We start from the raw sequence: 12,180 nt of genomic DNA on the forward strand, positions 1-12,180 counted from the left end.
GCCCAGCCAGAGCCCAGACTTGAACCGATCAATCACCTCTGGATAGACCTGAAAATAGCTGTCCAGCAATGCTCCCCATCCAACCTGACAGAGTTTGAGAGGCMCTGCAGAGAGGAATTGGAGAAACTCCCCAAATACAGGTGTGCCAAGCGTCATACTCAAGAAGACTCGAGGCTGCCAAAGGTGCTTCAACGTACTGAGTAAAGGGTCTGAATACTTAAACCTGATGAGGACCAGGGGGTGCTATTTTCACTTTTGGGGAAAATCGTATGATATTTAAACGGCCTCGTACTCAATTCTTGCTCGTACAATATGCATATTATTATTACTATTGGATAGAAAACAGTCTCTAGTTTCTAAAAACGTTTGAATTATTTCTCTAAGTGAAACAGAACTCTTTTTACAGACCATTTCCTAACCGGAAGTGAGATTTCCAAAAGCGAAGTCTCTCTTCAAGAGCTTGTCTATAAAAGGGCATGTCACTAATGACTGTAGAAACACGTCATACGCCTTCCCCTGGGTGTCATGCGAAGTGAGAGAAAAATGACTTGATTATCTCGTCCTGGGATTGAACACAACCTCTTGGAGTGACAGGAGCGCCATTTTTTTTTTCCTGGGCGCGAAGTTGGACCTGGCTCGGCTCCTGGAAAGCCCTCGTTAAAAGGTGAATATGTCTCCAGCTTCGATTTTATTTGATACATGTCACATATTCATCCTAAAGTATGTTTTTTCAATATAGTTTCATTATATTATTGAAATTTATTCTGACTTTAGAGGTGATGCGTCGCAAGAAATTGGTTCAAGAATGAGAAGTTAGCACCGCACTGCCAGTGTGCTGCTAATTCGAGAGGAAAACGTTCGTTCTGGATCCAAATAAAAGTCGGTTCTGAAAAAAGGACCCCTTGGAGAACATTCTGATGGAAGATCAACAAAGATAAGACCCAATTTGGATGCTTTTTCATATATCTGTCGAACTGTGCTATCGCTCACTGTTTGAACTAGAATCAATGCTGCGTGTGTGCTAGCTATTGTAGTAAGCTAATATAACGATATATTGTGTTTTCGCTGTAAAACACTTCAAAAATCGGAAATATTGGCTATATTCACAAGATATTTGTCTTTCATTAACTATCCACCATATATTGTTTCTGAATTTTTATGATGTGTAATTAGTAGTTGACGTTGGTGTCTGTATTTTCTCTGGTACTCCCGTGCGATTTCTGACTGAGCTATGATGGTGGCTATGCTGGTAGCAGTAATGTAAAACTGATTTATAGCTAAAAATATGCACATTTTTCGAACAAAACATATGATTTATTGTGTAACATGTTATAGGACTGTCATCTGAGGGAGTTGTTTCTAGTTAGTTAGTTGGTTCTAGGTTAGTTAGTTGCTTTGTGCATGCTAGCTGCATGCTACCGGTGCTGTGAAAAATGTCTGTCTGTCTTTTGTATTTGGTGGTGAGCTACAAAATATAGGTGGTGTTTCGCTGTAAAACATTTTAAAAATCGGGAATATTGGCTATATCACAAGATCTTTGTCTTTAATTTGCTATACACCATGTATTTTTCAGAAATGTTTTTAGATGAGTATTTCGGTATGTCACGTTGGTGTCTGTAATTATTCTGGCTGCTTTCGGTGCAATTTCTGATTGTAGCCCCAATGTAAACTATGATTTATACCTGAAATATGCACATTTTTCGAACAAAACATCGATTTATTGTATAACATGTTATAAGACTGTCATCTGATTAAGTTGTTTCTTGGTTCTTTGGTTTGTTCTAGGTTAGTTTGGTTGATTTGTGCATGCTCCTGTGCTGTGAAAAATGTCTTCTATTTGTTGGTGAGCTAACATAAATATATATTGTGTTTTCCCTGTAAAACAATTTAAAAAAATCGGACATGTTGGCTGGATTAACAAGATGTGTATCTTTCATTAGCTGTATTGGACTTGTTAATGTGTGAAAGTTAAATATTTCAAAAACATTTTTTTTTGAATTTCCCGCTCTGCCTTTTCAGTGGAATGTGGGAGGAGTTCCGCTAGCAGAACGGGGGAGTGAGACAGGTTAAGTAAATGTGATTTATTTTTATGTTTAATACATTTGCACAAATTTCTAAAAACCTGCTTTTGCTTTGTCATTATGGGGTATTATGTGTAGATTGAGGGGAAAAAACATCAATTTAATCAATTTTAGAATACGGCTGTAATGTAACTACTCAGACTCGTTGCAAAAAAACGGAATCTTAGGATTCGAGGAAAATGGGAGCTGACGGGGAAGGAGTTGAGGAAGCAATTATTTTGGAGTCGACTCCCCACCACTACCCCTCCATTCTTCTTACAATACCATATCAGAAGGTTTAAGATGGTACACTACTAGATCATGTGTGATGTGGTTTTTCGCTATGAGCTAAAGGGGTTTAAGAGGGTACACTAGGCCTACGCTTTGCCACTGCAGAGCGAGAAGTAATTGTTGCATTATGTGAGTACCATAAATTACTACATTTTTGGTCACTTTACCATCATGATAATACGTTGTAAACAACTACCATGCTTTCATGGTTCACATGCTGCTAGCACAAAAACATGGCTTTTTTTCATTGTACTACCACAGTACATTTTTGTTCCATGGTAGTACAATGAAAAACAATACTTTGGTACCATGTTTTTTTGTTCACTACCATGGCAGGAAAATACCATGGTACTGGTGAAAATGCCCTTTTCAATGATAGTACCATGGAATTTTTTTATTGTACTACCATGGTACATTTTGGTAAGGGCCAGACAGTCCTAGCAAAATTCTTGCTTGAGAAATAGTTTTGTTAAAAAGCTATTTTTGCCCATTTCAATGGAAATCGATTACAGTAAGGTACTTAATTGTTACCCAGAAATGATTTGATATTGGTATAAAAAAACGAGCCCAGGTCTGTATTGGTTACTGTAATTACAAAGGACAGGAAACACTTTGGTGTTCAAAAGCAAATGAGCCAGTAGTAGTAGTAGTACTGAGTTACCTGTTAGTCTTCCAGATGTGGATGGTCTCAGGGTCTGTAATGTTGTGCTGCAGAGCCTGCTCATCCAGCAGGTCAAAGAAGTACTTGACAGCCATGGGAACTGGCTGGTTAGTGCTCAGGATCACTGTGAACAAGTCATCCACAAACTTCTGCAGTGTGCCCTGGGAGAGAGAGTAGGAAGATATGGGAATAAATATATGCACAAGTGTAAATATTACACATACTGTGTGTGTGTGTGTGTGTCTGCTTGTTTGTTGCGTTGTGTTGTGCATGTGCGTTCTGGCACCTTCATGGAGAGTAGGCGTGTGAGGTAGATCTCGGGGATGGCCTTGGCCCTCTCTCTCTCCCTCTCTCTCAGACTGCCACGCCTGTGTTTGGGCAGGTCTGGCTCCTCATTGGCTTTCACCAGGTGCCAGAGCTTCACACCTCCCTCGTCCCCATCGTCCAACATGGGCGTCTCTGATAGAGGGACACACACGGTCAGACATCTCTGATATAGTCTAGGTACAGTGTATAAGTTATATCTTTATGTTTATGTTTCAAATGCAGCTCTTGTGCATTGTCCAAATTTGGTAGCAATATTGTATGGATGCTGAACAATATCCTATGACCATGCTGCACTTAAGTGCCATAGATTAGTTGAGACTCAACTCTCTCCAGGAAAGTAGTCATGGTTGTCATTGTGGATGTGTTTGGAGTTCCGGGGTACCAGTGCAACAGTGGCTCCATCCGGAACCTGCAGACCATTTGTAAAATCATTAAATCAAATGAACAAAGTCAACCAAAAACATACTTCACAGTCATGTAGTTAGTAATTCTAGTTAAAGGGGATAGGGATGGATGGGATGTGTGGCCTGCCGTTTCTGACCTTGTAATGCTGCAGGGTGTTGAGGCGTTTCCAGGAGCCCTGCACCACCGACGTCAAGTCCTCGTCTGACAGGATCAGGTGACCAGCCATGCCCGCACGCCACTCTGATCAAGGACACAATACAAAAGATTAGCTACCAAAAGAGTTGATTATAACTGATGACCAAGGAAGGATTCTGTTGGCTTTGTCAATTCTAGGGTGTCTCAGGTTTATAGTACGCCCATTAACTTGGATAAATGTTCTTTGGCTTCATTTCTACCTGGCATGCCAGAATGGACAAAGATGTCACCTTTTCAGATTGAACAGTGAATGACAGAGAGCTGTAGTGGAGGCTCACCCAGGTGGAGAGAGTCTGTGTGGGGCCTCTGGGAGAAGGACATCCCCTTCCATGCCTGCTCCAGAACCTTCTCCTTCACCTGGGTTATGGTGTCACAGTCCAGCACCTTGGCAGGAGCGGTCTGGGGCTCGCCACCGTTGCCTGTCGCTGGCATGAGGACATTCAGCGTCTGGAAGGTTAATGGTAGTTAATTAAATCACGACACAAAAAAATGTGACTACTTCACCATGTTGCACAGCTCCTTTATTCCAGCCCCGGCTTTATAATGATAAACAAAGCCTGAATGTAGATGTGTATTTATGGTAAAGGGACATCAGGCTTTGTGTGTGCTGTGCTCTCACCAAGGTTTTGTACTCTATGTCCTCGCGGAGCAGCCTGTTGTCGTTGAGTGTGTACTTGGCCTTTCCTGTCACAGCGTCCACCGGTCCTTTGTCCACCTGGTGTTTAATGGCTCTAAACAGCATGTAGAAGGACTCCCCTGCAGTGTCCTAATAACACAGCACAGACGGGACATGTTTCTTCAACTGTCTCTTTAGTGAGGAGACACAGGGGGGGGGTGAATGGGGAGAGGGCAGGCTGAGCTACTCACCCTCAGGAAGGTGAACAGACAGATGGACATCCAGTTGGTCAGGAGCTTCTCGACCACCGATTCAGTTCTGAAACAGAACATGTTCCACGTGAATGTGTCCGACACGGATAAGTAAACCACAAGAGACTTTAAAAAGACACAGGAAGAAGCCTGCCATTACCCAAGACTGATGAGAACACATACTGATCAGCCCCCCTCACCTTCGGAGCATGAGTTTGGGGTTCTTGGCCACGTACTGCACCACCAGGTCATTTAGCAGAGTCTTGAGGATGTCAGTGAAGTACTCCAGCTTCCCATGCAAGGCCACGGTGAGAAGTGAGGCCACGTAGGCCCGGTCCCGAGGAGAGAAGGTCCGCTGCACCTCCAGGGTGTGGATGAACTGGGAGAGAGTGGCACAAAGGGGTCAAAACAGTGAAAGTGAAGCATAACGTGCATGCATTATATATTACCGCTGACGTTTTATAGTCTGAATGGTATTGAGAGGTACGGTAGGTCAAGTTCACTTCTTCAGACTTGGTTAAGGTTACCTTGGTGAGAAATAGTTTGCTGTTGAGGAGGTTGGACAGTTGAACTAGTCCCTGCTCCACCGTCTGTCTACGGCACTCCGGCACATCCAAATCTCGCCTCAGTGGCGACTCCCGGTGGCCAGGGAAGAAAATGCGCTCTGCATACGCCTTGTAGTCCAGGAAGGGAATACCAGAACCCACCAGGTCACTTGAACAGTCCATCATCTCAGTCATCAGGTCTACACAGAGGAGGGAGGAAAATAGACCACATTGAGATCGTGAGAATCTTTTTAGCAAAATCATATATAACCTACACCTGAAAAACCTTACTTATTTCAAATCAAATCAAATTTATTTGTCACATACACATGGTTAGCAGATGTTAATGCGAGTGTAGCGAAATGCTTGTGCTTCTAGTTCCGACAATGCAGTAATAACCAACAAGTAATCTAACCTAACAATTCCACAACTACTACCTTATACACACAAGTGTAAAGGGATAAAGAATATGTACATAAAGATATATGAATGAGTGATGGTACAGAACGGCATAGCAAGCATGCAAGTAGATGTATAGAGTACAGTATATACATATGAGATGAGTAATGTAGGGTATGTAAACATAAAGTGGCATAGTTTAAAGTGGCTAGTGATACATGTATTACATAATGATGGCAAGATGCAGTGGATGATATACAGTACAGTATATACATATGAGATGAGTAATGTAGGGTATGTAAACATTATATTAAGTGGCATTGTTTAAAGTGGCTAGTGATACATTTTACATAATTTCCATCAATTCCCATTATTAAAGTGGCTGGAGTTGAGTCAGTATGTTGGCAGCGGCCACTAAATGTTAGTGGTGGCTGTTTAACAGTCTGATGGCTTGAGATAGAAGCTGTTTTTCAGTCTCTCGGTCCCTGCTTTGATGCACCGTACTGACCTCGCCTTCTGGATGATAGTGGGGTGAACAGGCAGTGGCTCGGGTGGTTGTTGTCCTTGATGATCTTTATGGCCTTCCTGTGACATCGGGTGTGTAGGTCCTGGAGGGCAGGTAGTTTGCCCCGGTGATGCGTTGTGCAGACCTCACTACCCTCTGGAGAGCCTTACGGTGTGGGCGGAGCAGTTGCCATACCAGGCGTGATACAGCCCGACAGGATGCTCTCGATTGTGCATCTGTAGAAGTTTGTGGATGCTTTTGGTGAACAAGCCGAATTTCTTCAGCCTCCTGATGTTGAAGAGGCGCTGCTGCGCCTTCTTCACAACGCTGTCTGTGTGGGTGGCCAATTCAGTTTGTCCGTGAGTGTGTACACGAGGAACTTAAAACTTTCCACCTTCTCCACTACTGTCCCGTCGATGTGGATAGGGGGTGCTCCCTCTGCTGTTTCCTGAAGTCCACAATCATCTCCTTTGTTTGTTGACGTTGAGTGTGAGGTTATTTTCCTGACACCACACTCGAGGGCCCTCACCTCCCTGTAGGCCGTCTCGTCGTTGTTGGTAATCAAGCCTACCACTGTAGTGTCGTCCGCAAACTTGATGATTGAGTTGGAGGCGTGCATGGCCACGCAGTCGTGGGTGAACAGGAGTACAGGAGAGGGCTCAGAACGCACCCTTGTGGGGCCCCGGTGTTGAGGATCAGCGGGGGAGATGTTGTACCTACCCTCACCACCTGGGGCGGCCCGTCAGGAAGTCCAGGACCCAGTTGCACAGGGCGGGGTCGAGACCAGGGTCTCGAGCTTGATGACGAGTTTGGAGGGTACTATGGTGTTAAATGCTGACTGTAGCGTTGAACAGCATTCTCACATAGGTATTCCTCTTGTCCAGATGGGTTAGGGCAGTGTGCAGTGTGGTTGCGATTGCGTCGTCTGTGGACCTATGGGTCGGTAAGCAAATTGGAGTGGGTCTAGGCTGTCAGGTAGGGTGGAGGTGATATGGACCTTGACTAGTCTCTCAAAGCACTTCATGATGACGGAAGTGAGTGCTACGGGGCGGTAGTCGTTTAGCTCAGTTACCTTAGCCTTCTTGGAAACAGGAACAATGGTGGCCCTCTTGAAGCATGGGGAACAGAGACTGGATAAGGATTGATTGAATATGTCCTTAAACACACCAGCCAGCTGGTCTGCGCATGCTCTGAGGACGCGCTGGGAATGCCGTCTGGGCCTGCAGCCTTGCGGGTTAAACAGTTTAAAATGTTTTACTCACCTTGGCTGCAGTGAAGGAGAGCCCGCAGGTTTTGGTAGCGGGCCGTGTCAGTGGCACTGTATTGTCCTCAAAGCGAGCAAAAAAGTTATTTAGTCTGTCTGGGAGCAAGACATCCTGGTCCGCGACGGGGCTGGTTTTCTTTTTGTAATCCGTGATTGACTGTAGACCCTGCCACATACCTCGTGTCTGAGCTGTTGAATTGCGACTCTACTTTCTCTATACTGGGACTTAGCTTGTTTGATTGCCTTGCGGAGYGAATAGCTACACTGTTTGTATTCGGTCATGTTTCCGGTCACCTTGCCCTGGTTAAAAGCAGTAGTTTGCGCTTTCAGTTTCACGCGAATGCTGCCATCAATCCACGGTTTCTGGTTTGGGAATGTTTTAATCGTTGCTGTGGGTACGACATTTGAAGCCACTTTAGGTTTTTGTGATATAAGATGCGGTTTTGTGAACTTATGGTGAAGCTTATGGCACTTTCTCTCACCTGTGAACTCTTTCTTGCAGCGGTCCCTCACACTGGTCTCCAGATTCTCCAGCTGAATCTGGACCTTCTTGTAGTCCCTCACAGCCTGTTTGCTTTTCCTCCTGACAGAGATGCATACAGACAGGCAGAAACGCTCACATCCAGTATACTGTACCAAGCATTACTTTGAACAGATGAAATGGTGTATACTTGACAAAGTAAAGTGACTGTTGGCACCCACCTATATATGAGCACTATGATGACAACGATGAGGGCTACGATGGAAGCCCCCACCCCTACGCCCACCTGGGCCTCCAGGGGGAAGGTGGACTGGCCTTGGGTGTCATACTGCACTCTGCCCAGGGAGAAGTTCAGGTTCCCCATCTGGACCTGGGACAAGACAGCAATTGATTTTAGAGTGGAAGGATTAGATTCAACGTTGAAGTGTTTTACACTTGTCATCCCTACAACCACCACAACTAAATAATATTCAGAATTACACAGATGTGACAAAACTTATTCACAAAAGACATGTGCCCTCTTTGATTTCCAATTGTGGTGACGCAAGGAGTGAAGACGTACAGTGAACTCGGGGAGAGAATCCATGCCCTCCTGCTTCTTGCTGGCCATCACAGAGGGCTGCTGGGATGGAGGCTCACAGTAGAGGTGGTTATGGGTCAAGGTTTTCACAGAGCATACCCCTTCCCCAATCAGAGCCACCACCTCCTCCTTAAAGATGGCCAGGTCCAGGTTCTCCCCCTAGATCATAACAATAATGATATTGGAGAAAGCCAACTGGACAGGAAACAGACAACACTCGCAGGTTCTGAAAAACTGTTGGAGAAACTGTTATGGTATCAGAAATGAGATGTAACAGAGACCTCCACAGAGATGATGCTGCCAGGTTTGTGGTGGTAGGGTTTGCTGGGGTCATTCTGGTTCAGTGGGTACAGCCTGGGGTTGAGCTCGTAGCTGAAAGCCCCACTGCCCACAGAGTTGAAGTCAAAGTGCAGGTTATCCAGTAGGAAGTCCACCTTGACCCGAGCATGGTGGGCCTCTGTCCCCACGGCAGGCGTAGGGCACAGCATCAGAGAGGGGCTGCTCACGGCGCAACTTGTCTCAAACTGGAGAGCAAGAGATGAGAGGCGTATTTATAGAAAGCAATAGCAGTGATTGATTCTCAACTTTACCTTTAAAAAGGTGATACGTCACACTACTTGATCAAAGAAAAGAGAGCCTATCCCCCAACTAAGGCAGTAGACATCTGAACACCATGTTAGAGGACTCAACATACATTTCAGTTGAATAGAATAATAATAAATAAGCCATGTGCGTCTCACTCTACTCTCTCCATCTCTGCTGCTCCTCCTCGTCCTCCTCTTCTTCCTCGGAGAAAGGGACTCCAGAGGACTAAGGGTCACCCGGATTCGGGGCACCTGCACTACATCTAGGTTTTGCCCAGACACACGGATCATTCTTCCACCACTGGACACACAGAGAGAAGAATCATTTATTACATGAATAAACACATATGACAATTCATTGCGAGTGACATTGTGACACCCACCTGAGGAAGCTTTTTGAGGGTGCAGCCATGGTTATGTTAGGGTCTGAGGTGTAATGATAGATGGCTCCCTGTAGATGGCGTTCTGCTCTACCAAACCGGACTGTGATTCCATGCTCTCCAGTTCTGTTGCTGCCCCCTGTCATACATGTAATCTGGTCATCCACGACCTCAGAGCTAAAAAGAATTAATTTAACAAGATATCACAACTACTGCTACAGCAAATTACAGGACTTTAAGGAAATTCCCAAATGATGTATGAATTCTCATATGCAGTGCTGACTCCACTTGCTTTACAGTGGTTGATCTGGTGACTTTGAATGTAACAGATGCGTAAGAGACTTACATGAGGCATGAGACTCCTCCAATAAGCACGCTGACCTCACTGGGGTGTCCAGTCTTCAGGCTCTGGCCCATTATGGTCAATGCTGAGCCCCCAGCCTTGGGCCCCTTCTGAGGGGCTATCCCAATCAGAGCCGGGTCCTGAGGACAAGAGGAAGGGCATTAAGCATACATTATCAGACTGAGGGAAAGTGTCCATTTGGCTAGAGCAAGATTTTAGTAGAGTATAATAATGTCTGTTATAGATACCTGGAAGCTGAACCTTTGACTGGAGAGTCCAAGCCCTCCTCCTCTCACCTCGACTGAGGCCTGACCACTCTTCTCTCCCCCACTGGCTGTGGTCTCACACACAATCCTACAAGAGAATTACCGCAGGTTCTTACTCAATGCAGATACAACTAGAGCTGCAGAAGATGCAAATAAACGTTGTTGCACGAGAAGAACATTACCTTGAGGAGATCTCATATCTGCTGTTGATGACCGTGCAGGGGACACCAGCTATAGTGACAGAGTTCTGGATGTCTTCAGCTTTCTGTCCAAGATTGGAGCCTGAGATGGTCACCACAGTACCACCTTCTACTGGTCCAGAGATGGGCTCCATCTGCAACACACAGTCACGGAGAAGTTAAAAAACGAGTCCATGTCACTGTCTGAAGACACGTCAACCAAAAAAAGGACTCACTAAGTGGATGACGGGTGCTGGGCAGGACTGCTTGATCTCGCCAGCGCAGGAGTCCCGGTAACTGCATTTGGAGCGAGCTCCCCCGCACCACGCACAGCCGTACTTCTGATCAGCCGTACGACACCGGCTGCAGTCTGACCGGCCCACAGAGCAGTTAAACAACGTCACTGGAACAGAGAGGATACCTGGAGTCAACTACACGGCATAATCTGAAGAAGAGATCATCTCAACGAGATCCATATCAGTAGCTCTCTTGTATAACCTACCATGAAGGTCGTCCGCACTATCAATCTGAAAGGTGTTTCTCCTCCTCACATTGATCACGGCATTGTACTCCTCCACAAAGGCAGTATAGGCGTACTGCAACATGACAGAAATAAAGTAGTCTTAGCAGTGACCGCAATCACAGCTGCCCACATACAGTGCCGTGAAAAAAAGAAAAGGTACTTGCCCACTTTCTGATTTTCTCGATTTTTGATACTGAACGTTATCAGATCTAAAACCAAAACCTAATATTAGGTAAAGGGAACCTGAATTTACAAAAAAAAAATCATAATTGGATTCAAGTTTGCCAAAAAAGCACCTGGATGATCAAGACTCTTGGAAGAATGTTCTAAAGACAGGGCAGTGAAAAGTATAAKTTTTTAGACGACATGGGTTCCCTCATGCCTGGCGGAAACCAAACATTGCATTCTACAGCAAGAACCTTATACCACCGGTCAAGCATGGTGGTGGTAGTATGATGGTTTGGGGATGCTTCGCTGCCTCAGGACCTGGACGACTTGCCTTAATAGAAGGAACCTTGCATTCTGCACTGTATCGGAGAATTTTACAGGAGAATGTCAGGCCATCCGTCTGTGAGCTGAAGCACAGCTGGGTCATGCAGCAAGACAATGATCGAAAACACAATCAAGTCTACATGAAAATGGCTAAAAAGCAACACATTTTAAGTTTTGGAATGGCCTAGACAAAGTCCAGACCTAATCCCAATTGAGATGTGACAGGACTTGAAACGAGGAGTTCACGCTTGAAAACCCACAAATGTCGCTGAGTTAAAGCAGTTCTGCATGCAAGAGTGGGCCAAAATTCCTCCACAGTGACTGATCAACAACTACAGGAAGCGTTTGGTTGGAGTCATTGCAGCTGAAGGTGGCACACCCAGTTATTGAGTGTATGGGGCAATTACTTTTTCACAAAAAGGTATTGGGTGTTGCATAACTGTTTATGAAATATGTATGTAATTGTTATTTGTTCACTCAGGTTCCCTTTATATAATATTAGGTTTTGGTTGAAGATGATAACATTCAGTATAAAAAAAAAATATGCAAAAGTTGAGAAGATTTTAAAGCGAGCAAATACTTTCCCACAGCGCTATAGTTGAAATATCACTCTTCAAAAAAAACATGAAACAACATGCAGACAAACGCTGTTCAAATGAACAGCACTGTTGCAATACCACATAGGCTGATAATGTATGACGACTGACCTGGTGTAGCTGGCAGGTGATGAAGTAGAGAGAGGGCTGGGTGTCGTCTGGCTCCACGTACGCGTCCACCACCACTGACCGCCCTTCGATGGTCAGCACACACTCATAGTCCAGATCCTCATCCTG

At 45.0% G+C, this 12,180-nt stretch overlaps 1 protein-coding gene across 3 annotated transcripts in view; it reads right to left on the bottom strand.

Annotated features, from left to right (window-relative positions):
• Positions 1-12,180, bottom strand: part of LOC111976759 (plexin-B1-like) — a 61,076-nt gene that overhangs the window by 14,147 nt on the left and 34,749 nt on the right. For all 3 annotated transcript variants that reach the window (XM_024005857.2, XM_070448097.1, XM_070448098.1), the window contains 21 exons: positions 12,055-12,177; positions 10,835-10,928; positions 10,569-10,735; positions 10,336-10,487; positions 10,136-10,241; positions 9,891-10,027; positions 9,548-9,721; positions 9,321-9,465; positions 8,862-9,104; positions 8,563-8,739; positions 8,222-8,370; positions 8,002-8,102; positions 5,334-5,551; positions 5,007-5,185; positions 4,807-4,873; positions 4,559-4,705; positions 4,218-4,386; positions 3,881-3,984; positions 3,664-3,748; positions 3,299-3,471; positions 3,013-3,173 (listed from right to left, as the gene is read on the bottom strand). In XM_024005857.2, the coding sequence (XP_023861625.1) occupies positions 3,013-3,173; positions 3,299-3,471; positions 3,664-3,748; positions 3,881-3,984; positions 4,218-4,386; positions 4,559-4,705; positions 4,807-4,873; positions 5,007-5,185; positions 5,334-5,551; positions 8,002-8,102; positions 8,222-8,370; positions 8,563-8,739; positions 8,862-9,104; positions 9,321-9,465; positions 9,548-9,721; positions 9,891-10,027; positions 10,136-10,241; positions 10,336-10,487; positions 10,569-10,735; positions 10,835-10,928; positions 12,055-12,177 (3,071 nt within the window). The remainder of the gene's footprint in view (positions 1-3,012; positions 3,174-3,298; positions 3,472-3,663; positions 3,749-3,880; positions 3,985-4,217; positions 4,387-4,558; positions 4,706-4,806; positions 4,874-5,006; positions 5,186-5,333; positions 5,552-8,001; positions 8,103-8,221; positions 8,371-8,562; positions 8,740-8,861; positions 9,105-9,320; positions 9,466-9,547; positions 9,722-9,890; positions 10,028-10,135; positions 10,242-10,335; positions 10,488-10,568; positions 10,736-10,834; positions 10,929-12,054; positions 12,178-12,180) is intronic.

This window comes from Salvelinus sp. IW2-2015, linkage group LG17, assembly GCF_002910315.2.
Source record: "Salvelinus sp. IW2-2015 linkage group LG17, ASM291031v2, whole genome shotgun sequence".
NCBI lineage: Eukaryota > Metazoa > Chordata > Actinopteri > Salmoniformes > Salmonidae > Salvelinus > Salvelinus sp. IW2-2015.